The 26,275-nt window shown below is 53.7% G+C and overlaps 8 protein-coding genes across 8 annotated transcripts; all 8 read left to right on the plus strand.

The window, feature by feature from the left end:
* Positions 1-2,034: 2,034 nt before the first annotated feature.
* Positions 2,035-3,117, plus strand: JKF63_01210 (uncharacterized protein; the record flags this gene model as incomplete). Its single annotated transcript, XM_067897258.1, has 1 exon — positions 2,035-3,117. One exon carries the CDS (start codon positions 2,035-2,037, stop codon positions 3,115-3,117), a length of 1,083 nt encoding a protein of 360 aa, XP_067753415.1.
* A 2,413-nt stretch (positions 3,118-5,530) lies between these two features.
* Positions 5,531-6,949, plus strand: JKF63_01211 (uncharacterized protein; the record flags this gene model as incomplete). The annotated part of the gene is made up of 1 exon (XM_067897259.1): positions 5,531-6,949. One exon carries the CDS (start codon positions 5,531-5,533, stop codon positions 6,947-6,949), a length of 1,419 nt encoding a protein of 472 aa, XP_067753416.1.
* Positions 6,950-8,142: 1,193 nt separating this feature from the next.
* JKF63_01212 (uncharacterized protein) lies at positions 8,143-11,352 on the plus strand (the record flags this gene model as incomplete). Its single annotated transcript, XM_067897260.1, has 1 exon — positions 8,143-11,352. The coding sequence occupies one exon, from the start codon at positions 8,143-8,145 to the stop codon at positions 11,350-11,352; it is 3,210 nt and encodes a 1,069-aa protein (XP_067753417.1).
* An 834-nt stretch (positions 11,353-12,186) lies between these two features.
* On the plus strand, positions 12,187-12,681 carry JKF63_01213 (uncharacterized protein; the record flags this gene model as incomplete). The annotated part of the gene is made up of 1 exon (XM_067897261.1): positions 12,187-12,681. One exon carries the CDS (start codon positions 12,187-12,189, stop codon positions 12,679-12,681), a length of 495 nt encoding a protein of 164 aa, XP_067753418.1.
* Positions 12,682-14,281: 1,600 nt separating this feature from the next.
* JKF63_01214 (uncharacterized protein) lies at positions 14,282-15,106 on the plus strand (the record flags this gene model as incomplete). The annotated part of the gene is made up of 1 exon (XM_067897262.1): positions 14,282-15,106. The coding sequence occupies one exon, from the start codon at positions 14,282-14,284 to the stop codon at positions 15,104-15,106; it is 825 nt and encodes a 274-aa protein (XP_067753419.1).
* Positions 15,107-21,085: 5,979 nt separating this feature from the next.
* JKF63_01215 (uncharacterized protein) lies at positions 21,086-21,364 on the plus strand (the record flags this gene model as incomplete). Its single annotated transcript, XM_067897263.1, has 1 exon — positions 21,086-21,364. One exon carries the CDS (start codon positions 21,086-21,088, stop codon positions 21,362-21,364), a length of 279 nt encoding a protein of 92 aa, XP_067753420.1.
* A 2,047-nt stretch (positions 21,365-23,411) lies between these two features.
* JKF63_01216 (uncharacterized protein) lies at positions 23,412-23,690 on the plus strand (the record flags this gene model as incomplete). Its single annotated transcript, XM_067897264.1, has 1 exon — positions 23,412-23,690. One exon carries the CDS (start codon positions 23,412-23,414, stop codon positions 23,688-23,690), a length of 279 nt encoding a protein of 92 aa, XP_067753421.1.
* A 2,046-nt stretch (positions 23,691-25,736) lies between these two features.
* Positions 25,737-26,015, plus strand: JKF63_01217 (uncharacterized protein; the record flags this gene model as incomplete). The annotated part of the gene is made up of 1 exon (XM_067897265.1): positions 25,737-26,015. One exon carries the CDS (start codon positions 25,737-25,739, stop codon positions 26,013-26,015), a length of 279 nt encoding a protein of 92 aa, XP_067753422.1.
* Positions 26,016-26,275: the final 260 nt, after the last annotated feature.

Genomic DNA, 26,275 nt, shown 5'->3' on the forward strand with positions numbered 1-26,275 from the left:
TTGCTATTCACCCGTGAATCGCTTCACTGACCCCCCCACTCTCCCCTCTCCCCCCTCCTCCTGGGGTTTTACTTACTTCCTCCCTAAGAGACACTCCAATTCTTTTTCTGCCCCCTCTATCCCATATGGTTTTATTTGTCTGCGACTTTCTTTCTGTATTGGGGCATTTCTCTGCCCCCCCGCAAAAAAAAAGAGAGGAAGCAACGACTCATTTGTATTGTATTGAGTGTCTCACTTCCCCTGTTGCTGCTTTCGTATGCAAAAAAAAGCGCATATAGTGATGACATGCGTAGAGTAATATGAAATAGGGGGGGGGAGAAAAAAAATAAATGCCTTGTGAAGCGCTGTACGAAAAACGCTTATCTTTTTTTTCTGTAGTTTTGTTGTGTCGACACATCAGTGTCGTAGTATTCGCAGCACCAGCACCGAATTGACTATTGTCCAAGCTCTGGGAGGAATTCCCTCCCTGTGTCGTTACATTTTTTTGTGCACCCACCCACCCACCCACCCACCCACCCACACGCACACACGCACACACTCACAGACACACATATTTCCAGTGTAGTCCGCTGCAATGTGCTCGCATGCTTATTATTCCCTTCCCCCCTCCAACTTGTCTCGGTTGTCCCTTTCACTTCTCTATAACGCCACTCGTGCTGTTTCTTTTTCCACTTACCCCCTCATACTTCAAGGCTTTTTCCTTCTCGCCGGAGGTTTTTTTTTTGAAAATTCTTCCCTCGCGTCTGGACCGCAAGGAGGCAAGGGTCAGGGCTGCCTCTACAAGTGGGATGAGTTGCTTCGAGTGTAGGAAAGGCCAGAGGTCATCGCCCTTGAGCAAATCTGGCGTGATGGCGAGGCGTCTCCGACACTCAGTAAGAACAGGACACACCAGCATGTGACTGACAGATTCATCGGGGCCCTGCAATGGGGCTCGAGAGTCGTGCTTGCTGCACCAGAAGAAAGAAGAGAACGGCGCACAGAATGTGATACCCTTGGCGCGTGCACCGATCGGGATCGAGGGCACACTATGTCACGTGGTTTCCCTTGCTTTTTTTTCAGAGGGAAAAGGAGTCGCCACAGAATGGACAGCTACAAAACCCCGTCTGCCACCGGAGGTCGATCCTGGTGAAGGGGTCAACAATGCTTCTGCAGAACCTGGAGTGCACTAAGATATGAACAAGACACATATCGAGGCACTTTCCAGGTTTTGGCGAACGCTGATGAGATCATCACCACCTCCTGGGGGAGATAAAGGTCAGCGTCAGCCCCAAGTAGTGCGAGCTGCTATGCCTTACTGAAGCCGTTGACGTTCGCCTGCACCACCGTCATTGGACCAGGGTTCGACTCAACATCTCCACACTGAAGCAACAAAAACCACCCGCAGAGAGCAACGGCTAGCTTTCGGTTTCTGCAGCCAAGGGGGGGGGGCGCTCGCGATCATTACCGCACCCACGAATGGGGGTGTCCAACCTATTAGGTGTCGCTAGGTGGGCTCTCGCGGGAGTCTTATGTCCCCTCTCCCCTCCCTCCTCCCTACACCCACCTGCATGGGCCTACCCGCGCACACATCGAGGAACAGAGGTGCTTTGGTTACGGTGACATTTTCGTTATTAGGCTATTACGCCATGGACGTAGTTTCTCTACGTTTCCCTTTCAAAAAAAAAACAGGAATACGTTGATAGTCCCCCCCCCCCCCACACACACACACACACACACACACACACACACGCTTTGCTTGCGGAACGCCGATACGAGTGGAGGGCATTGGGGCTTTTCTCTCTTGAGATTTACCTACCCTGCCCTCCCCCCCTTTTTTTTGAGGTTTTCATTTTGTCAAGACAAAGTGCTTCAATAGGGTGGAAAAGAAAAAACGGTGTCTTCTTTCTTGGTAAGGTCTATTCTGGGCTCAGCGCTCTGCTCCGCCCACTAGCTTCCCTCCCCCATCCCCTCCTCCTCCTCCCCTTCCTCCTCCCCGCTCTCCACGCGGATCCCCAAAAGGTATCTATTTTCATATTTGCACAAAGGCGCGCAATAATGACTGATGCAACACTTCTTGAGCGCCTCATCGAGGCGTTGCCCAAGGCAGAGCTGCATCTTCACATTGAGGGAACACTGAGCCCAGAGATGCTATTTAAGTTGGCAAAGAAGAATAGAGTGCAGATCCCATATCAGACAGTGGAGGAGGTCCGTGCAGCATACAACTTCACTGATCTGCAGTCGTTTCTGGACCTCTATTATGAGGGCATGTCCGTGCTTGTGACTGAGGACGACTTCGCCGAACTGGCGTACGGCTACACGCGTATGATGCACGAGAGTCGCGTTTGCCATGCCGAGCCTTTTTTTGACCCTCAAGGCCATCTCAGCCGTGGCATTACGTTTCGTGCGCTTTATGATGGGCTTATGAAAGGATTCCATCGCGGCGAAGCCGAGTTTGGGATCAGTATAGCGCCCATCTTCAGTTTTCTTCGCCATCTCTCTGAGGAGGAGTGCCTTGGGCTTGTGCGCGATGACATGCACCCCGACAACGGCCAGTACATCCGTAAGTTGTTCGCAGCTAAGGCATTCGTGGCGGTGGGCTTGGACTCTTCCGAGCTAGGCAACCCACCCGAGAAGTTCGCACGGCTCTACCGCTACTGCCGTGACGAGCTCAAGGTACCCTTCTTTGTAGCGCACGCGGGTGAGGAGGGCCCGCCGGAATACATGAGGGATTCCATGAATGTTCTGGCGGTGGACCGCATCGACCACGGCGTGGCTGCCCGCCTTGACTTGGGTCTGTGCAAGGAACTTCGTGAGAAGCGCATCCCATTGACTGTTTGCCCGACATCTAACGTAGCCCTCAAGGTCTTCAAGGATCGCGCAACGTGCGGTGCAGTTGTGATGGACCTCATTTTGCGAGAGGGGCTCTTCGTCACGATCAACTCGGATGATCCGGCCTACTTCGGTGGCGACGTTCGAGAGAGTTTTCGCATTCTTGCCGAGACGGGTCAACTCACCCCGGCCACGCTGAAGCAGCTCGTGCTGAACTCCTTCCACAGCAGCTTTATCGCTGAAGAACTCAAGCACGCGTACAAAGAGAGGGTGGAAAAGGTCTTCAAGGAAGTCTGCAGGGATGCGTAAGTGAGGTCTTGGGTGGGGATCGGCTGCATGTGATGGAGCAAGCAGTGAGGGCGATTACATTCTCCTCTCTGAGGCACCTGCCGCTCTTCGCACGACTGTCTCGCGCCTGCTCGTCTCTCGTGTATATTTCATCGTCTTTATGCTGTTTGCATCTATTGTGAATTCGCACGCATCGATGATACATTTTTCAACACGAGCGCAGCGTCCCCTGTCTTCCTATTTTTTTTTATAGAGTAGTTTCAACCGCCTCACTTCTGTCGTTTATATAATTTAGATGGCCCCCGGCATCTCTCTTCTCTTTGTTGCCTTCTTCGGCGACTCCCCCTTTTGGTGTTGTTTGATTTTTCGATTGTTCACTGAGGGTGAGGGCACGGGGGGGGGGGGGGGGGGGGGGAGGGGGAGAGAAGTGAGTGGAGGGAAGGAGAGGGGAATGCCGCGTGGATTCGACCGTGCGCATCCCTTCATTCTCTCTTCTTTTTCGTTATTTCTATTTTTTTTCCCTCTCTTCCTTTTGGCGCTCCTGCATTCGGTGTTTCCGGGGTGATCCGTGGAATTTTTCGTGAAGCAGGGAAATGAACGCAAGAAGGTTGCCCTTTCAGCCTTTTTTTTTTGACCTTGTTGCTTCCACCTTGTCGCCCAATTGCATCTATATATATATATATACATATAATTCATTTATTAGTGTAAAAAAACACACACACATACACATATATACAGATATATATGTGTATGTATATATGTATACTTATATAATTCAGTGCTCACGCAGTTGAACGTCCTTGCACACCGACATATATAAGTGTTTTCGGATGCGAATGTCTTCTTTTTTCCCCCGTTGAATCGAGAAACGAAGCATTAGCGCGCCGGCGTCAAGAGAGAAGAAAAGGAAAAGAGAAGCGGGGGGGGGGGCACCGCAAACGAAACAGGATAGGGGACGCTGAGGCACAGGTCTCACCGTGAACAAGAAGACGTCCTTTCCCAGGCCCAGCTCCTGGGTTGCAGCTGGTTGTGCTGTCACTTCGATCCTCATCACCTCTTTTTTTTTCACACACGCACAGACAAGCTTTCGAGATTTTCTCTTGCTACCACCCGTGTCGTGTTTTTTTTTTCTTCATTCTTTACTTCATGAGCTGCATCTCGATTCAGAATGGAATGGTCATGCCTAACTAATGGCGCGTATCTTTTTGAATTGCAAGTCAAGTCGATCGCCTCCGATGAGAGGGAGGGAGGGGGACGGGTGTGGGTGGAATGGTGCACAAGGGGGGGGGTGTGGGTGTGGGTGTGTGTGTGTGTGGCGCCTACGAGCGCCACAGGGATGAAAGTCTCTTTCTCTTTTTGCTAGCACCAGGTTTTCATTCACACCTACATATCTGTATAGATGCATATATATTCATTTCTGTTTATGTTTTGTGTAACTATGGTCGTCTAGATCTTCCTCCCTCACTTGGAGTACACTTCTTGAGTTCTTTTCTTGGCTTTTCATCGTTTTTCTCGGATGATTGGATCTCTCCTTTTTGGTGATTCACCATGCGACTCTGCTCCCACGGCGTGCCAGAGTCAGTGGGAGAAGGGCAAAGAGACAGAACAAAACGCAAGACAAACAGAACAGTATGAGGACAGGGGGCGAAGCTTGCACTCTTCTTATTGTGGTCGGTGTGCTCCTGTCACACAGTAGCGATGTGGGGCAAGTGAGAAGGAATACCTCCGGTGATTGTTCTTGTGACTCTTCTGCGTCCGAAAACACACACTTTTCGCCGACGTAGCGTCCGTTCGCCGAAGCATTTTTGTGGGCATGTGCAAGGCGACATATTCGGGTATCGTCCCCCTTTTTTTTGCGTGCTTCTACTGTATAGCAGTGGTTTGTTCTGTACTCAGCAGATGCGATTTGGAGCGCAGGGGGGGGGAGGACGCACCTACGCTCCTTTGCTCACCCAACGGGGCGGGGGGGGGGTGAGACATCAATGACTGAAGCTCGTGTTTTCAGTGCGGACACTCGCGCGTCAACGTCCCTCCTTTCTTTTTCCTCTTTCGCATTTCACCTCTTCTTTTCTCATCTCGTCGTCGTCACCGTGCCCTGCGCTTCTCTATGTGTGTGTGTGTTTTCCCTCCGTCCCCCCCTCTCTCTCTCCTCAGATGTTTGTGCTCATGCACTTCCTTATCATCGTTTTCGGACTTTAAGTGGGCGCGTCGAGCATATCGTGTGCAGGTCGTTTCCATCGACACAGCGATCAATACCGCCATGCCCGATAAACTCACGCTTAAGTCGCGTCCCCTCTTCCCCTCCCTCATACACGCACACACACGCACACACACATATCCGCACTGCCTTCTTCTCTTTCTATTCGCATCGACGCATCTGTTCAGGGTATAAAGGATATACATACGAGCTTCGATAATATCGAAAGGGGAAAAGATGTTCCACATTTTCTCATCGGAGGTGACGGCGTTTGCTACAATGATGCTGTTTATTTTGACATACGGTGTCTTCTACATGACCATCGGTCGGGATCGAGAGACGAATGCGTTGGATGTGCTCATGCTCATCTGTAGCTGCAGCTTTGCATGTCGCATGACAGCCAAGGGTAAGCGCTGTCAGTGGCCCTCCAATGTGGATTTCACAGGCCGCGTAGCACTTGTCGTTGGAGCCACGTCTGGCGTTGGCTACAGCACGGCGATGCAGCTTGCAGAGCATGGCTGGACCGTCGTACTCGCCGCGCGCAACATCCATCGGCTACTTGATTCGAAAAAGGCTATTGAAATCCACTTGAAAAAGTGCAACGGAAAGGGCTCGGTGAGAGTGCTTGGCACCGTTGACCTGCGTTCTGATGTGTCTATTCGAGCCTATGTGGAAGAGTTGGCGGCAGTGAAGACGCAGCTACCGGTCGGCCTCCTCATCATGGCGGCCGGTGCACTGCATCGACACCTGCGCTTCGTCGGTGAGGTGGAAGAACTGAGGACAGGTAATGCATCTGTCATAGCATCGTCCGTGGAGTGGCGTTCGATGGAGTGCATGATCGCCACAAACGCTGTGGGCCCATATTTGTTCACCCAGTTGATGCTCCCTTTGCTGGACGAAACTGCTGAGAAGACTTCGGTCACGTCGCGCATCGTGAACGTGGCGTCGAGTTGCCATACTTTCCTCGGCCCTGGCTATCAGGCACGCTACAATCCACTCAACATGATCCACGGGCTCGATGAGCGGGCTGCTGAAGTGCTTTCCGGTTGCGGCTCTGGTGAAACGAAAAGGGAAAACGCTTCGCATGGTCCTTGCTACATACGCGACTACAACTGGGTCAGTTTTGTTGGTTACTATGGCCTTTCCAAACTCTGTGTCATGTGGAACACGCGACTTCTGGCGCGGCAGGTTGCGACGATGCGTTTTGCCATGACTGCGGAGAGCCGCACTACCGCAGAACCTGGTCAAAACATCACTGTAACTCCCGGGTTCACCCCAAACCACCAACTCAAGATCTTTGTCGCCTGCACGCACCCTGGCATCATCACCACCTACCTCTACCGCGACATATTTGCACCATGGGTGCTCGACTACTTCCTCTACTACCCTTCCCTGCTCTTCGGCAAGACCTGGTTCGAGTCGGCGCAGTCGACGCTGAAGGCGGCTGTGGAGGACACGGCCATGGTGCAGGGTGGCTACTACCTCTGCAGTGGGGAGTACGGCCCGGGGAGCGGTGTCAACTGCGTCTCAGCGCACGCGCAAAGTTTGAGAAATATGGAGGATTACCACGAGTGGATAATAAAACGAATCGCACCAGCTCTGAGGCCGGATGGCGACGCGGCGACGACAAAAGGGGACGAAGCGCTGCCGCACTGATATGCAACGCCCAGGTTGCAGTGATGCGCGACAATCGCTCCGTGGTTGTACTCTGCTCCTCCTCCTCAGCCTCCTCTTTTTTTTTCGGTGTGCTGGCGCTCGTGAGAGACGGGATGGGCGTGGGCAATACGGATCAATCGAGGGAGAGCGAAGACATCGCTCTGTGAGCTGCTGCTGTTGCGGCGAACTTGGGGGGGGGGAGGGAGGGCGCAAAGAGGAATGAAGATGAGTTCAAACAGGAATCCGTGAAAGAATGGGGGAGGGGGTAGAGGTGCGTGCAGAGAGAGGAGGTCAAGGTTTGCTTGCGCGTGTCTACACACACTTCAACTCGCGCACACAAAGGCCCATCTTTTAGCATCGCTCATCACGCTTGGTAATAAAGCGCGCTTGCTGTCCTTCAAGGCACCAACGTCTGTTGCCAACGAAAGAGGAGGAAGGTGAGCCCACCGCTTCCTGAGGCCCACACTGCTGGGGGAGAGTGAAGACCCCCTCCCTCCCCCCCCCCCACACACACACACACACACGCATATGTCTGTGTTTTCGTTGGGGTTTCTGCCAGGGGAAAACAACAGAAAAGCACAAAAGAATGACCCGAGCCAGAAAAATCAGGTCGAAATAGGGAAAACAAGACATGCGGCGCATGCACGCACATTGTCGTTGACAGGCAATGAGGGGGGCGAGTCACCGCAGTGGTGGCTCAGCAAGGATGTATCCGTGTATGCATGTGTATGCATGTATATGCGTGTGCGTCCTGCGCGCTTGTGGACTTGCGTATTGCTGCTTTTTTGCCTGCCATCATTCTCTGATGGTGTGTTTTGCGTTTGTGTGTCTTCTTGTGTCGAAAAAAGACATCCCGGGGGATGAAGGAGCGCGTTCCTGTACACTGGGCGATTGGCCCATGTGCCCAGCCGTTTACGCAGACTTCGCCGCGACTGGTGATTTGGTGACACGAAAACTCCCGATGTACTCCTCACCAGCCCTCTTCTTTTTTTTTTTCACATGTACGAGCTTATTCCTCTCTGCCCCCTTCCCCCTTTCCAAGCCTTTGGGTTGCTGCTGTGATTTGTCGCCGTTGCGTCTCTACACCCGTGTGCGGAGCCGCTGGACTACTCATCGTCTGCGTGGTCTTTTGCAAGCTCTCTTCTTCGACCGGAGAGCACCCCCAGCTCCCGCTGTTTTTCTGCGTTGTTCTTATGCCTTCACCGATGTCAAGAGCGCAGGATGGAGCGAGGTTGGAGCCGCCCCTTGAAGTGGCAACACCACCAAATGCAACCGCACTCATCATTCCTAACGTGAGCATTCCATTGCATCCTCCTGGCCACCTACTGCCAGATTCCACAGCAGACATGGAGGCCTCCACAGCGGTGTATTTTCGCGACGGGCGCCACCCCCATGGAAAGCGACACCGCTCTGCTCTCGTCGACGAGGCGCCCACATCGGCAGTTTCCACCGTGTTGGCAATCGTGAGCGCTGAGGAAGACATCCGTGCTGCCCTGAGGAGCACAGATAAAAGAAGCGTTGTCCGCAGTGCTACTCAGTTGAAGGCCAGTGCGGCGGCAGGAGACGCTGTCACCGCGCAGTACCTCGCGAAGCTCTTTGAGGAGCCGGCAAGGTGTGAGCAGGACGTGTATCGCCTCGTGGATGTGGCACGATGTCGGCGTGCCCTAGCGCAGGAAGTGGAGAGGTTCAAGAGGGCTGTTACGTCAGCGCCGCTAGCGAGATCATCTTTGGAGGGCAACGGAACAGCTACGGAAAGGGCGAAGAGAGTTGACGAGCTCAACTCATGCCTTACAGCTGGTCAGCATCGGCGCTACCGCGGGTTTGTGCTTGAGTGGCTTCGACACCAGCCCTCCCCATCGGCTCCGCCGAACTCCGCAGAGGTGTTGAAGGTGGTACAGCAGGAGCAACGGCTGTTTCTCGAGGCGCTGCGACGAGAGGCGGTGAGCCATTCAGAGCGACTTTCATCCGGCCGTAACACAACAACGTACGCGTACCTCGGCAGTGTGCTGACCAGCTTTGCACAGTATCGTCGCGTGCACCAGATGCGGCAGCTGCTCATTTCTTTCCTTAACGATGCCAAGAGAAAAAAAAGTGAGGGACGACTGTTATTGGGTAGTGCACCTGTGGCGAGTGCTTCAGCGACTTCAGATGTGGCCGAAGAGGATAGGCACAGCGGGAACGTCGCTCACGGTTCTACCGATGGCCCACAGCAAGACGGGTCACACGGGGCGACCCCTCTGCAGCTGTTTCAACGACGATTTCCAAGTCTAAGAGTCCTTCAGTGGCACTTGGTGAAGCTGTACAACGCCCACCAGAATGGCGTTGCTGTCTCTTTCCCAAATCCGCAAGTTCGAAGCGTTGAAGTGCCGTCCAAGGAAGCCGCTGGCGCACTTCCGCACAAGCGCCCTTCGGAGGCAGACCGCACTATCGAGGCGTCTTCCTCAGCAGCCGCGGTAGGTCGCAAGTCTGCTCTTGCACTGGTGCCGGCATCGGCTTCTCTGCTGCTCGAGTCTTTGCCTCAGTACAGCCAAGGCGACGAGAGTGATCAGTCAGACGCGGAGGGCGAAGGTAGAATGTCAGGCAGTGACGGCAGCCATGACACGACACCATCTTTTGCCTTTCCTGACTTCGCAACTCACTTGTCTGTGGATGCTGCTGCAGCGAACCTGACGCCGCTCCCCACAGTAGCACTACACGCGTACGTCACCGATCACCTCCTTCCACGCCTTGGCTGGCAAGTGTCGAAGTATCAAGGTAAGGACGCAGAGTCAAGTTTTGATGACAGCAGCACCCGCGTTGTCGCGTCGGTGTCGCTTTCCATATCCTTCGAGGCTATGCTCAAGCTCTTCGTTGCACACGTCGATACTCAGGAGCCCCGCACGTCTTTCCGAATTCCTATCTGTGTTCGCGTGACGCGCAAGCCCGACTCGGGCCAAATCGATGACACCACATCCTCTCGTGGTGTGTACCATGCGCATGTAATAGTTGGCGCGGCGGTGCCCAATGTGATGGAGAGTCGGCAAAGCGTTCAGCTGGCTGCTGCGGAGTACCTGCTTCGCCAATCAGCGGGTAGCGGAAGTTCCAGAAGCGACACAGCTGCGCACAGCGAGGGTCAGGGTCTATCAGGCGCCCCCATGGCGGCGGAAACCGCCACTGCTGCCGGTGCTACAGTGCACCTTTCACGCACTTCCTTCGTGCCGTGCGACACCAAAGCGAGGCAGACGGCTGTGCACTCAGTCTCAGGTGTGGCATGTGGCCAAGCCATCAGTGCGTCTGTAGAGAAACTATTGGTACAGCAGGAGTCTCCCTCTGACACCTTTCCCCCTCTCGTCTTTCGCGTAGCAGCGCCTGTTTCGGCCGTTGTCCCGACAGCACCCGGCAACGGTCCTCTTCCAGGAGCTGCACTGGTGGTGATTATGGCAAAAATGGAGCACCTGAACGCCACTTCTGCGGTCGCACCGTACAATTGTATGCCGTCATCCAAAGTGTCTGCACCCACCACTGATGCTAAGTGTACCGTTGCGTCGCTGACGGAAACGGCTACTCCGTGCCGTTGGCTGCTCGAGATGCTTTCACCTCGGGAGATGCTGCAGCTGGATTTGCTGTTCGCGTGCTTTCCCAGCGCCATCGTGCTTCTCCACCGAGTCCAGTTATCGGAGCGAAGTGATGGAGATGGATCGCTAGGGCAACGGGACAAGGAGGAGGACCGTCTGGGCATGGAGGTACTTGCTGTCGAGGAGCTGACACTACAAACATGGGGTTTAAGTCGTCAGCATTTACAGAGGCGACCGGCAGAGTCGCTCATCACAACTCCGTCGCCGTCTGAGGTGCTTGCTACTTCCTCTTGGGATCTTCTGTACGACACACTTGCCTGGATGCTTGACACCACGGCTCGCCGCGTGGCCTACGCTCTTGAGTCGGAAGATGGGCGGCGCAGAGATGTGCCAGCCGAAGGCACCAATCACACTCCCGAGGAACGTTACATGTACTTGGTGTTGAGCAACCATGCCAACCTCGTGAACACGTCTGCAAGCACCAAGCTGTATACAAAGAAGAGGCCCGAGAATGCTCCAGAGCCAGTAGACAGCACGGTTATTGCCTCCAGCTACACGGAGAGCCGCTTTGCGGTGCGTTACGTTGTCCAGGACACAGTAGAGATCTACCCCGATTATGAACCCAGGGCTCCGATTACCCTTGAGGCCGCGAACCTGCGTTTTCTCGAGAAGAACACATCGAGCAGCAGCGACGAGGATAGCGAGGGTGACACCAAAACAGGCAGGGAAAGTGAGAGGGGTGTGAGCAAGGTGGCATCTCGTCTCTACCGCGATCCCCACACCTGGAATGCCGAGACGATCCCGTTTACACTTCCGAGGACGCCAGAAATCGCCTCCCCACCGACGTGAGGTCAGCTGGGATCTCATCATGCGCGCCTTCTGTTGCATATGTTGACGACGGAGCGCCTCGTTTTTTCCCCTTCTCTTTCTCATTCTTCCTACTTCTTCGTCTGTGGCTTCTCTCATTTTCTTGCTGCCGGCCAGAGTAAGATCGTGATCGAACCGAGGGTGGGGGGATGAGGAGGTACGCACGCCCGCGAGTAATGAATACGCAGCTGCTGCACTGTGTGTGTGTGTGTGTGTGTGTGTATGCTAGCAACGATAATGGTAAGCATGCGAGCTTTCTTTTCGGAGGGGACTCAGACAGAAAGATAGGGGGCTCACAAGCCTGGTTTCACATCAAGCAAATGTTTGTGGGTGAGTGGAGCCCCAATGGCGCCGGATGGTTATGGGGTGCGGGCGTGTGGGGTGGGGATACTGTAGAGATGAACAATGAGGTGATTTTTTTTCACTGGGAAGCTTTCCCCCACATTTCTGTGCGCCTTCTTCTCTCTTGTGTGGAGGTTCTTTGTGGAGGGGAAACAACAACAGAAACGGCGCCGCTTGGCTCCACTGCACCTCGCGGGCTCTTTTTTTTTTCCTCCTTTCCCTCTTCTCTCTCTCTCTGTTTTTCATCCACCTTCGCGGACTTTCCACTGCTTCACCCTCTCTTCCTCTTCTTTGTCTTTCTACTTTATTATTATTATTTGCGTCTTATGCGCTGCATATATTTACGTATGCACACACCCACCCGAATGTCTTCATGTACTCTTTGGTGGTGGTGGTGGGGAAAATCACAATTGGGCGCGACGTGATGGCAGGTGTACATATTCACCTCGTATAAAAAAGGGATAATTTTTTTTCATGCCGCCGAAGTTCGATCCCAACCAGGAGATCATCGTCGTGGTGCGCGCCGTCGGTGGCGAGGTGGCTGCCACGGCCTCCCTGGCCCCGAAGGTCGGTCCCCTCGGTCTCAACGCCAAGAAGATCGGTGAGGACATCGCCAAGTCCACCAAGGACTGGAAGGGTCTGAAGGTCACTTGCGAGCTGCGCGTCAAGAACCGTGTGGCGACTGTGGTGGTCACGCCGTCGGTGGCATCTCGCCTCATTCGCGCGCTGAAGGAGCCGCCGCGTGACCGCAAGAAGGTGAAGAACATCAAGCACAGCGGTAACATCCCGTTCGCGGAGATCATCAAGATCGCCAAGGAGTCGCAGTCCAAGTCCATGGGCAGCGACCTGAAGGCCGTCGTGATGGAGGTCCTCGGCACGGCGGTGTCCATCGGCTGCACCGTCGATGGTGAGAGCCCGCGCGACATCCAGGCTAAGGTCCAGGAGGGTAAGCTGAAGGTCCCCAACTAAGGGGAGGGATTGTCTTGTGTGTGTGTTTCCTTTGAGGGCGTGTGTACCTGGTAGTATGTGCTGCTGCATGCGAAAAAAATTTTCTCCTCTTTTTTCACTTGTTTTCCTTTTTTTGAGACGAACAAACAAACATAAAGTTCATCATACCCCAGGGTTCGATGGCTGAAGGAGATGATCGGCTTCCGGAGGCGTAGAGTAAGTCTCCCTCCCTAGCCTTTGCCCATTGAGTGGCTCCGTGAAGCTGAAGCGGCAGGGTGCGGCTGGAGCTCCGCCCCCTTTCCACCCTCTTCTCCCCCCTCACTCTCGTGTGTGTGGTGTTCTTCGCTTCGTCCCGTCCTTCATGTATAGTGAGTGAGGGGCCAAAGCGAAGATGGTTGTCCGTACGTCGTCGCACAATCGGCTTTAAATGGTGGCTCACCGCACCATCTTCGCCCATTTCTGGTCCCGTAACCGGAAATAAGGGGACGGGTAGTTTCGGATAAAGAAAATGTTGAGGATGACGGAGAAGAGTGAGAGGGCGGTTGCGGACTGTGGTAGGGGGAGCGCTACACCGTTTTGTGACGGTAGAGAGGGAAGTCAACTGAATGGATGGCAGAGATCAAAGAGCACGCCTGTGTGAGGATAGGTGTGTTTGTTTTGTGAAGGCGCGTTGACGACGAATGATTGTTCCCTCTCACCCCCCCGTACCCCCTCCTCCTCCTCCTCTTCCCTGATTCCTTTGTCGCGAAACAAACAAACACGCACACTGGTGGCCGTGGTTCCTCAATCTATTATTCTTTTTTTTCTCTCGCGTGCGCTTGCCACTCCTTTTCCTCTCTTCCTCTATTTTCTTTTTTTGCTCCGATGTCCAATTGTCTCGGTTGCCCACGTCCTGATCACCACCACATGCTGCTGCCCCTGGTTGGCAAAACGGCTCATTCTCTCTTTTTTTTTGTATGCATCACACTTATACATAAACAACATCAATACATATACACACGCACTTCTTAGTTGGTTGTACGCACTCTTTCTGTGAGGATTTGCTTTGTGTCATCTTTTTTTTGCGTTGGCTCTGTTTTGTTTTGTTTGGTTTCTTCTAACAAAGTGTTTCTTCTCTCTCTCCTATTTTCTTTGTTCTTTTCGTTGTCTTTGAACGACGGAGGAAACAAAAAACGATAAGAACAAGAGGATACACAGACACACGTACACAGAGACTTCTCTTGCGTCAGTGTCTCCCCCTCGTCCTGCCTGATTGCCTGCCCGTGTTTCTATATTTGTTTCTCCTCCCCCCCTCCCTTCGCCGTGTACACGTTCTTTTTCTCCCCCTTTTGTGTGCGTGCGCGTGTTTGTGGGTCTGCGCGCCAGTGTGAGAGTGTGTGTATCTTGGCTCTCTGTGATCGTTTGCGTCCGTGCTTTGCCATTGTTCGTACCATCCTGTGTGTGTCTGTTTTTCGCGTTCTTTTTTTCTTCTTCTCTGCTGTCTTTGTCTGTAGTGGTGGCACATTTTTACTTTCCGCTCTACTCTTTTTTTTTTGCACAAGTACACACACACACACACACACACATACACTTATATACACTCAAAAGAAAAACCAACAACTTTCGTTTAAACCCCGAAAACATGATGGAGGATCACCGCTCGCAGGGGTCGAACGACGATCTTCAGCACACCGGCGACACCGACAACTTTCGCCGCCATCAGGGCACGGTCCTCTTCGTTGGCAACCTTCCCTTCCAGACCCCATGGCAGCACGTGAAGGATTACTTCCGTAACGCCGGCAAGGTGCGCTACACGGACCTTATCGCTGACCGAACTGGCCGCCCGAAGGGCTCGGCGCTGGTCACAATGATGTCCGTGGAGGGCGCCGACAACGCCATCCGCATGTTTAACGAGACCGACTTTGAGGGTCGCCGGCTGATTGTGCGCAAGTTTGATGACGGCCCGCGTCCTCCGCTGGTCCAGCGTGACATGATGCCCGCCTACGGAAGCACTGCACCCCAGAACCGTGGTCAGTACACGGCTGGTGCCTATTACCAGGGCACGGCGGCTCCCGGTGCTGCGGCTGCATACAACCGCCCCGGCATGACGGGTAGTGTCTACGGCCGTGGTGCGCCCTACCAGGTCGGTGGTGCGGATGTGGCCGAGATTAACGGCGCGGAGCCGCTACCCAAGCCGCGCAGCCAGCAGGTGCCGGAGGTGGGCCGCAAGCTCTTTGTTTCGAACTTGCCTTTTGACTGCACGAACAGTGCCCTTCGTGAGACGTTCCAGCAGGTGGGTGTCGTCGAGCGAGCCGAGATTATCCTGGGCCGCAACGGCAAGAGCCGCGGCATGGGTATTGTCGTCATGAAGTCCGAGGAGGAGGCGCAGATCGCAATTGCCGAGTTTGACGGCATTGAGATGGCGAGCCGTGCGATGAACGTGCGTCTGGACAACAAGGCAATGTAGTTACGCGTCCCCCCTCCCTCCCTCCCCTCCCTTCCCCTCCCCTCCCTCCCTGTACCCACACTCCCACGCATTTCTGCGGAAGGGTGGGGACAGTCGCGGAATTCTCCGTTTTTTTTTTCTTCGCGACTTGATGTGGCCTTTGACGAAAATAGGGCAGTCGTAAGGAAGCCGCATCTCACGAGTTGCAACAAGCAAATCTTTCATGAACGCTGAGACTTGAAAAAGGAGGAGGGGGGGAGGGACCAGTGGGGCTGATGACAAAAAGTGCTCGAGGTGTGCGGAGAGTAGCGGAGCGAGAGTCCACTGTCAATTTTCAGCTCTACTGTAGGCAATTATGCCCAAAAGAGACGTGCATTTTTGTGAGTGCGCGTGTGTTTGTGCGTAGAGCGAGAGCTTGTGTAGGCGCACGCTGGCGTGCTTAAGATTGGTCATACTGGAACTGGGGTCTCGCGGTTTGTCACTTCTCCTTCCTTGTGTGTTCAAAGCTGTTTTTCCCCCTAATCTCCGTGCGCTTTCGACCGTGGCTGCGGGGCTTGCTGCACTGCAGGCGTTCCTCGTTACTTTTTTATTTTCGTTTTTTTTTCGTGTATGCGTGGGCGTGGGCGTGTGCGTGTGTGTGTGTGCGTGTGTGTGTGCGCTTTCTCTCCTGCGGTGTCGGATGGTCTTCTTTCCGTTCCCCTTGTACCGTTTATTTTCGTGATTTTCTTGTCGAAGTAGGCGTTGTGGTATACATGCAGGTCTGCGTCCTGGCGTGCGTGTGCTCATCCATGTGCGGGCGTCTGCTGCCTGTGCGCGTGTGTGTGTGTGTCTTTATATGATGTCTCCGTTTTTTTTTGTTAGCCTCCCCTTGTCTTTCGTGCTTGTCTGCCAATCTACCTCTCTTTTTTTTTCGGTGTCTGCCGGTGTGTAGTTTTGGGTCTTGGTCAGTTGACGGAAAGAAAAGGCAGCGTGTAAAGAAAGGTGTTGGGGGGGGGGGGGAGAGGCTGGTGATTTTTTCTTGTTTTGAGTTTTCGTTCCTAGTTTGTACTTCGCGCGTGCGCATATGTGTGTGTGTGTGTGTTTTATATGTTTCTTCTCCTGTAGTTTTAGTGATCCTTGGAAAGGGAGGGACGACTCCTTAGGCCTGTCTGGCACCCCCCCCCTCCCGCCGCCGCCGCTCGTTCTTGTGGTTCTGTTTCCCTTTTCTCTCTGGTAGTCTCCGCCTCTTCTTTGGTAGTTTTTGTTGTTCTTCGTACTACCCCCCCCCCTCCCTCCCTCCCTCCCTCCCTCCCTCCCCCCCTCTCTGTGCGGCTACGGCTGAAAGCCATGGCTGTGTCTGTGTGCAGATGCAGTCACATCAAATAGGATTCTCGCATGTCACACCCTTCTCCCTTCCAGGCGCTTTCTCCCCTGTCATTTCGTATCCCTTTTCGGTTCTTGGTTCCGAGGGCGGCAGCGGGAGAGACATCGGGGCTTGAGCTCTTACTGCCGCTTTTTGTTTTTTTCATTGTCACATCAGCCCTGAGCTCGGCATGTGCGATCGCTGCTATCCATCTAACAGTGCGGTGTACTCTTTGAAAATGATACTACGGTTACAGAACTCTTCGCTCTACTCTCGCGCGCGCGTGTGTGTGTGTATATGTATGTATGTGTGTATGTGCGTGTGTGTCAGTGAACGGCGCTTTTTTCATCTGTCTCGTTGTCGTCGTCACAGTCAATCAACCAACCAATACATGCACTATCGTACTCCCTTCCCTTCCTGTAATTACCAGGAATTTCCTTGTGTTCTTTTTTTTTGTTGTCGTGTTTACTGTCTCATCTTAGCCCTCCCTCTTCTTTTGCATAGATATGCTTGCGTTTCCATCCCGTTGATCTTGTGTTTCTATTGATGGTGCAACGGCGCTACGCGTATGAGCGCTTCTGAACCCAGAGGGTTGTATATATACACCTATATATATATGTGTGTATAGCCAGTGAAACTGTGACTGGGCAATGCCAATAGCACACAAGGAAGAGAGGCAACGAAGGGGGGGGGGGGCTCGGCCGAAGCAAAGCATCGCCACGTTCATCTCCAGGGACACACACTTGAAATGAACAACAGAAAAACGCATTCAGAGGGCGTTGTACACATTTTGCCAACCCTTTTACTTCTCCCCCTCTTTCTTATGCTCTGCGTTCCTCAAAGTTTTTTTGCTCTTCCACGTTAGTCCTCTCTCTCTCCCCCTCATCATCACGCTGGTTTCTTCGCCGCTTTTTTTGTTATTATTAACTCGCATCTCTTTCTCTTTTTCTGTCGTTTCAATTTTTTCTTGCCCCCCCCCCCCTCACTCCCTCCCTCCCTCTTCCTCCCTCGCATATCCCCATTATTTCCTTTGGGCTTGGTTGCCGCGTAGCCTTGAGTGAGCGTCTGCTGGTGGAACTATTTCTGGGCTTCATGCACTGTTGTACTTTCTCTGCTCATCCCTCTGAAACGCTTCCTCTATTCTTCAGATCTCTCTTCTTCCTCTCTGGCCCACGGTCCACATCTTATCTGCCTGCCTGCCTCTCTGCATGGTGTTGCGCGCTGTATAAAAAGAATTTGTGACGCCTAGGAGTCAACGCGGGTTTCGAGCAGACTCGCAGTGGAGGGATGTCCAACGGGGGCACACCTCTTCTCCCACGCCCCCCTTTTTATGTTTTTCTCTATGTTTCTGCATTTGACTTGTTTGGTGTGGGAGGTGAAGCGGCAGGATGTGGGCACACGCATACACACTACCTTTCCCCTGCGTCCCACAAAGTCGAATGTGAAGAAGCTGGCGACAGCGAACGCGGAACAGGGTACGGCTCCTGTGATAGCGACAGCGGTTGGTGTCGCTCTCGAGACAGTGTAAAGGTGGGGACGGGCTTCAGGGCAATATGGGATGGGGGGTGGTGGTGGTGGTGGTGGGGGGGTGAGAAGATAAAGGCAGCAATTTTCAGAGGACCAGTTCAGAGGTCTCTTCTCCCGATAGAGCGCACGTGGGAGTTGGGGTGGAGCCGAGCGGGAGAAGAAGAGGTGAAAAAACTTCACTTTTAGGGCGCGTGTTTGTGCGAGTCCCTTAACAGAAAAGAACGTCACTTAATAGAAGAGGGAGAAATCCGAACCATTGCCGCCAAGGATCTCTCCATTTATATGCCTTTTTTCCCCTTTTTTAAAGGCGGGTGGACGCAAAGAATTTGTGGCAGAGTTGCTCTTCTTGTTTCGTGGTGATCAGCCCAAACGCGGCGTCGCTATCTGCGTGCGTGTGCGTTTGTGCATACAACCCAAGGAGTTCTTTCCTGTTTACGATGATTTCACCCTACCCCCTGTTTAATGTTTGTGGTCACCAGCCAATGAAAAAAAACAACAACAACAACACAGAATTGGTAAATAAAGTTCAATAACCAAAAGAACGAAGTGCCCCAATTCATCTTTTCAAATCTCAGTTCTTGTGACAGAAGACTTGTGACGAGGCTGTGGTTTGGATCTCTTTATCTTTTTGAAAAGAATACGGCTACACCAGAGTGAGGAGGGAAAAAAAAGAAGAGATGAGGACATCGAGGGGGGGGGGGGAACGGAGGCTCAGAGGAACCCCGCTGGTAGTACTGAGAAGGGTTAGAGCGATTAAACACAGCCGGCGAAACATTAGGAGGAAACGCATGTCACACTTTTGACGGTGAAATAAAGTGAACGCCCTGAGGGAGGGAGGGGGGTGGTGGGGGGGGGGGCTCGAGGGAGGGTTAGGGTGAGAGGGCGCGCTTTGGCAAAGAGGGAAGAGAAAGGAGGAATCCAGCAGTGCACGTTCCCCCGTTTTTGAGTTTCTCTTTTTCTCCCCTTCTACTTTCGCTGATGGTCGTTAACATTCGGTTTCTACGTTTGCCTGTCTCTTGGGTTTGAATGCGTGTATAAGTACGCCTCATATGTTGATTTTGTGCGTGTTTCGCGCACACTTTTCTATGGTGCACCTTTAAAAAATATTTTATTACTGGTGTTGATGTTATTGTCACAGTGTAACGCGTCATTTGGAAGTTTTAGCCGAGAAACCAAACAACCGATAAAAACCAAAAATAACACGAACCGTGGCAAAAAAAAGTTTGATGTCTGTGGGTGGGTGTCTGGGCGGTGGTGGGGTTGCGTACACACACCAGTGCAGCAACAGGGGGGGGGAAGTGGTAGGGAGGAGAGGTGAAAGAGGACGAGAGAGACTAGAGAGGTTGAGGGGAGGGGGGGGAAGAGGAAACACCCTCTCTCCCCCAAACAAAGATGAAAAAGGCAGGAGATCAAATTCGGAAAAATGGGGAAAGAGTTCCGGATCCTGTTTTTAGCGGAGAAGGAGGAGGGCGTGGTGAGGGTGTGGGAATGGGCTCAAGGGAGAGAGGTACGGCTAATTTGAGGGGTACTGTGGAGGAGGGAGTTGTGAGGAGTGTACAATCTGTTCACCCGCTGGGTATGTAACTTTTACCGGTTGCCGGGCGGCCGCCGTTGCAACAAACTACGACTGGCATATGGGGGGGCGTGTATCTCCGGATCTTGGCGAAAATGACGTGCGGCGGACGAGAAACATGCTCACAGGGAAGCATAACACATCGATGAGCTTGCTATCAGGAGCATTGACGCAGCCCACGTTTTATTTTTTTTTACCCCCTGATGTTGTATTCAACTCGTTGTCTGCGTGTACCTATCTGTAGCAGTCTCTTTTTCTCTGCCGCCTTGTGTCAGCTTTTCTTGTGTCTTTTCACCTGCATTAGGCCTAGAATAGCCCCCCTCCCTCCCCCTTTTCGTGTTTGTTTCATGCTTTGGACACTCCTCTCTCATCTTCCATCTTCCATCCCCCACCACACCACACCTCACCTCACCTCACCTCACCACCCCGCCCCCCCCCTCTTCCCCCTTTTCCCCCTTTTCTCTCTCTGTCGGTATATTGTGTCTGTGAAAACGTGTGCGCGTGAACCTCCCTCCTTTTTCTCCCCCTTTCTGTTTTTTTTTGGTCTTCCTGTGTTTTTTTTGTCTTGATCTTAAAAGCTGTTTTGTGTTCTTCTATATATTTTGTTCTGTCTATTGTCGGTTTTTTTCCATACCACAAACCCTCTCTCCTAAGCCACGATAAGTGGGAAAGGTCTACACGAACAGCAGCTACGCAATGTTGATGTCTCTCTGTGTGTATGCTTGCGCCAGCAGAAAAGAAAATCAATCTCAAGTACTCCCCGGCGCTCTGCATTTTTTTTTCTGGGCAGGGGAATGTCATAGCGAATGTTGAGAAATGGGCTCTCATGCACGACCCGTTGCAGCTGCACGTGGCGTTTGCGTGCTTTCCTGTGTGTGCACATGTGCAGGTATTCCCTCGGGGTAATTCAATGAGGTTTTTGCAAAGCACCTCACACGAGTTGAACTCCAGGCTTTCTTCTGAGGTGTCTGCCTAGAGAGGAGCTCAATCTTTGTTCCTTGTTCGCTGCTCGCACACCGGGAGAGTACCACGCGGGAAGGGGTGAGCAATGGGATGTTTGTGGGTGTCTCTTTTCCCTTCCGCTGTCTCGCGGGGTTCAAAGCAGTCAAAATGGGGCGACCCCTTGCGTTCCTCGGAACCCAAGTCCCCACCGATTATATGTGATTAAGAGATGCGCGTAGCGTGCCTCGATAGCGCGATATCCATGCGTTCTCGCATCCAGGTCTTCCCCGTTCATTGCATCTCTACTTGTACTCATTTCCACGATCGTTTCGGTTGCCTGTACACCTGTGCTTTGTTTCTCACCAGGGTGTCCTTTTCACAGCACAGCCTCCACTATTTTTACGTCTGCCAACCAAAGAGCGAAACAACCTTCCAGGAAAAACCTCGTAGAAAAACTCCCCGGGATTCCCCACCGTTCAATTGATCTCTTCCTTTTTCTTCCTTGAAGCTCCTTGTCTCCCGCTTCCCCCAGAAGACGTCTCTCAGAATACGACTACACATACAGCCGCATAGCCTTCTCCACCCTCCCCCGTTTGCACTTGCCCGCCTCTAAACCATGGCCACCACGTACGAGGAGTTTGCGGCCAAGCTGGACCGCCTGGACGAGGAGTTCAACAAGAAGATGCAGGAGCAAAACGCCAAGTTCTTCGCGGACAAGCCGGACGAGTCGACACTGTCTCCCGAGATGAAGGAGCACTACGAGAAGTTCGAGCGCATGATCCAGGAGCACACGGAGAAGTTCAACAAGAAGATGCACGAGCACTCTGAGCACTTCAAGCAGAAGTTCGCCGAGTTGCTTGAGCAGCAGAAGGCTGTGCAGTACCCGAGCAAGTAGGAGCGTCAAAGTCCTCTGGTCTTTTGCTACCGCGCGTTCAGGAGGTGTCGTGCCACTTGCCCTTATTCTTCCATCTTGGCGGCGGCTGCAGAGGGGAGAGGGGTGCTTCTGTGATGGCCTTTCTCGGGGTCTTCTTTCTTGCCAGGGAGCGGTGGGCGGGGCGTCCCTGTGTATGCGTTGGGACGCCCGCACTCCTCTCTCTGTTTCTCCCTCCCAGTGCCCAAAATCCCTGTCGACTTGTGCGCCGTGGAGAGGCGGCGGAGCGGCGCTGAAACCGGTGGTGGGGCCCGATGAGGGCGTATCTTTCTTCACCCGCTTTCAGTTCTGTGGCGTAATTGTTCAGGGGCTGGATGGGGGAGGCAAGGCAGGGCGAATTGCGCACACCTGCAGGGGGTGGTCTTTCTGACCGCGCCACTTCATTGCGACTGGCGAGGACTCCTGCATCGTGCGCTGACGCTCGAGACTCCCGGGGAGGTTTTCCCGTCCTGCAACCTCAGGTATCCATCACATCAGGGGCTAAGGAGGGGTGGGGGTGGGGAGAGAACGGTAGGCGCAAACACCGTCACTCCCCACCAGAGGCATCTTCACCGTCTTCTTGCTCCCTCTCCCAGCAGTCGGCATACGTGTTTGACGACACGGTTTGGAGTAGGGAGGGCCTTCTTGTCCGCGTGTCTCTTTCTTCTCGTTTCCAACTCGTTAGCTTCTTCTTCTCTTCATCCTGACATGGGTATATTATGTATTTTCTTTATCTTCTAGACTTGACTTTGCTTGACTCCCTTTTCTCAGATCTCATTCTCTCACCCAGCGGCGCACCCCCACCACCACCAGCAGCGAGGCCCCCACTCGCCTGCCTGCCTCTTCCCCATTACGTTCCACTCCTCCCCCGTTCCCAACTCGTACCATGCGTGTTTCACGTGTATTAGTGCGCCTGCTGGGCTGCGCTTGTGGCACTGCCACCTCACTTACCGCAGACGCACGGCTGCGCACCGCTCTGTCTGTCCCTCTCGCCAGGCTCTACCTTTCCTCTCTCGCCACTGTCATCCGCCGCTGTTCCTCTATGCGTGGTGGCGCCTTTGCAGAGTTCTGTGCTGCTGCTCGATGCTGTCTCGCTTTTTTTTTTCTGTATGTATCTATATAGACGGGGTGGAGGTGAAACCAAAAACTCGCGCAGCCTGGCTCGCAAGCAGCTCTGCAGTTGGTGCGCACGAGAGATGTTTGGGGGAGTAAATGTGAAGGACAAAGGAACGGTGCTGGTGATTCTGGATAGCGATGCGGCAAGGGAGCGGGGGTGGGTGGCGAGTGGTACGTGGGTGAAAGCACCCAGGCCACGTCGCCCGGAATGACCAGAAGGAAAGACCTGTAGAAAAGGAATTAATAGGAGGAAAGGCAAAAAAAGAACATACACTGTACAAACATATTGGCACTGTAGTGCATCTCTTGTTGAGTTCTAAGGCCGGAGAGGCAGGTACAGTTGTCCACGTGTAGGGGTTTCTCGCACGTTGTCGTTCTCAGTGCACGAGTCTGCCGTTTGCATCTCGCTGTCCGTATGGCTGGGGTGCGTGTGCGTGTGCGTGCGTTTATGTGGGCTAATGTTGCCTTGTCACAGTAAGCGGGCTCCTGCGCCGCCTCTTCTTCCCTCCTTCTCCTGATTTTACTCACCCACTCATCACTCCTAACTTCTACCCTCCGTCTTTTGTTTTATCGTTTGCGAACCTTGTCCCCTCGGCGTTGCGCTTGGGCACGACATGCTCACTCACTGCCTTGTAACGGACCAACAAAATACATAATGCTCTGCGCGCTCCTCGTTTGGCGCAACGTGCACTCTTGTACCATTACCGTTGCGTCGTTCGCCTCGTGGTGCCACCCCCTCCCCTCCCCTCCCCGAGCTGAAAGTTTGTTTTCTCAGCACCTCAACACACTGTCTTCCACTTCCCTTTTCTTCTAGAGCTCGCGTTCCCTGAGACTGTTGCCTCCACAGCCAAACGACACAGAAGACCCCTTTTATTTTTGCCACCCTTTCCCGTTTGCACTTGCCCGCCTCTAAACCATGGCCACCACGTACGAGGAGTTTGCGGCCAAGCTGGACCGCCTGGACGAGGAGTTCAACAAGAAGATGCAGGAGCAAAACGCCAAGTTCTTCGCGGACAAGCCGGACGAGTCGACACTGTCTCCCGAGATGAAGGAGCACTACGAGAAGTTCGAGCGCATGATCCAGGAGCACACGGAGAAGTTCAACAAGAAGATGCACGAGCACTCTGAGCACTTCAAGCAGAAGTTCGCCGAGTTGCTTGAGCAGCAGAAGGCTGTGCAGTACCCGAGCAAGTAGGAGCGTCAAAGTCCTCTGGTCTTTTGCTACCGCGCGTTCAGGAGGTGTCGTGCCACTTGCCCTTATTCTTCCATCTTGGCGGCGGCTGCAGAGGGGAGAGGGGTGCTTCTGTGATGGCCTTTCTCGGGGTCTTCTTTCTTGCCAGGGAGCGGTGGGCGGGGCGTCCCTGTGTATGCGTTGGGACGCCCGCACTCCTCTCTCTGTTTCTCCCTCCCAGTGCCCAAAATCCCTGTCGACTTGTGCGCCGTGGAGAGGCGGCGGAGCGGCGCTGAAACCGGTGGTGGGGCCCGATGAGGGCGTATCTTTCTTCACCCGCTTTCAGTTCTGTGGCGTAATTGTTCAGGGGCTGGATGGGGAAGGCAAGGCAGGGCGAATCGCGCACACCTGCAGGGGGTGGTCTTTCTGACCGCGCCACTTCATTGCGACTGGCGAGGACTCCTGCATCGTGCGCTGACGCTCGAGACTCCCGGGGAGGTTTTCCCGTCCTGCAACCTCAGGTATCCATCACATCAGGGGCTAAGGAGGGGTGGGGGTGGGGAGAGAACGGTAGGCGCAAACACCGTCACTCCCCACCAGAGGCATCTTCACCGTCTTCTTGCTCCCTCTCCCAGCAGTCGGCATACGTGTTTGACGACACGGTTTGGAGTAGGGAGGGCCTTCTTGTCCGCGTGTCTCTTTCTTCTCGTTTCCAACTCGTTAGCTTCTTCTTCTCTTCATCCTGACATGGGTATATTATGTATTTTCTTTGTTTATCTTCTAGACTTGACTTTGCTTGACTCCCTTTTCTCAGATCTCATTCTCTCACCCAGCGGCGCACCCCCACCACCACCAGCAGCGAGGCCCCCACTCGCCTGCCTGCCTCTTCCCCATTACGTTCCACTCCTCCCCCGTTCCCAACTCGTACCATGCGTGTTTCACGTGTATTAGTGCGCCTGCTGGGCTGCGCTTGTGGCACTGCCACCTCACTTACCGCAGACGCACGGCTGCGCACCGCTCTGTCTGTCCCTCTCGCCAGGCTCTACCTTTCCTCTCTCGCCACTGTCATCCGCCGCTGTTCCTCTATGCGTGGTGGCGCCTTTGCAGAGTTCTGTGCTGCTGCTCGATGCTGTCTCGCTTTTTTTTTCTGTATGTATCTATATAGACGGGGTGGAGGTGAAACCAAAAACTCGCGCAGCCTGGCTCGCAAGCAGCTCTGCAGTTGGTGCGCACGAGAGATGTTTGGGGGAGTAAATGTGAAGGACAAAGGAACGGTGCTGGTGATTCTGGATAGCGATGCGGCAAGGGAGCGGGGTGGGTGGCGAGTGGTACGTGGGTGAAAGCACCCAGGCCACGTCGCCCGGAATGACCAGAAGGAAAGACCTGTAGAAAAGGAATTAATAGGAGGAAAGGCAAAAAAGAACATACACTGTACAAACATATTGGCACTGTAGTGCATCTCTTGTTGAGTTCTAAGGCCGGAGAGGCAGGTACAGTTGTCCACGTGTAGGGGTTTCTCGCACGTTGTCGTTCTCAGTGCACGAGTCTGCCGTTTGCATCTCGCTGTCCGTATGGCTGGGGTGCGTGTGCGTGTGCGTGCGTTTATGTGGGCTAATGTTGCCTTGTCACAGTAAGCGGGCTCCTGCGCCGCCTCTTCTTCCCTCCTTCTCCTGATTTTACTCACCCACTCATCACTCCTAACTTCTACCCTCCGTCTTTTGTTTTATCGTTTGCGAACCTTGTCCCCTCGGCGTTGCGCTTGGGCACGACATGCTCACTCACTGCCTTGTAACGGACCAACAAAATACATAATGCTCTGCGCGCTCCTCGTTTGGCGCAACGTGCACTCTTGTACCATTACCGTTGCGTCGTTCGCCTCGTGGTGCCACCCCCTCCTCCCCTCCCCGAGCTGAAAGTTTGTTTTCTCAGCACCTCAACACACTGTCTTCCACTTCCCTTTTCTTCTAGAGCTCGCGTTCCCTGAGACTGTTGCCTCCACAGCCAAACGACACAGAAGACCCCTTTTATTTTTGCCACCCTTTCCCGTTTGCACTTGCCCGCCTCTAAACCATGGCCACCACGTACGAGGAGTTTGCGGCCAAGCTGGACCGCCTGGACGAGGAGTTCAACAAGAAGATGCAGGAGCAAAACGCCAAGTTCTTCGCGGACAAGCCGGACGAGTCGACACTGTCTCCCGAGATGAAGGAGCACTACGAGAAGTTCGAGCGCATGATCCAGGAGCACACGGAGAAGTTCAACAAGAAGATGCACGAGCACTCTGAGCACTTCAAGCAGAAGTTCGCCGAGTTGCTTGAGCAGCAGAAGGCTGTGCAGTACCCGAGCAAGTAGGAGCGTCAAAGTCCTCTGGTCTTTTGCTACCGCGCGTTCAGGAGGTGTCGTGCCACTTGCCCTTATTCTTCCATCTTGGCGGCGGCTGCAGAGGGGAGAGGGGTGCTTCTGTGATGGCCTTTCTCGGGGTCTTCTTTCTTGCCAGGGAGCGGTGGGCGGGGCGTCCCTGTGTATGCGTTGGGACGCCCGCACTCCTCTCTCTGTTTCTCCCTCCCAGTGCCCAAAATCCCTGTCGACTTGTGCGCCGTGGAGAGGCGGCG

Source organism: Porcisia hertigi, chromosome 35, assembly GCF_017918235.1.
Source record: "Porcisia hertigi strain C119 chromosome 35, whole genome shotgun sequence".
In the NCBI taxonomy this organism is placed as follows: domain Eukaryota; phylum Euglenozoa; class Kinetoplastea; order Trypanosomatida; family Trypanosomatidae; genus Porcisia; species Porcisia hertigi.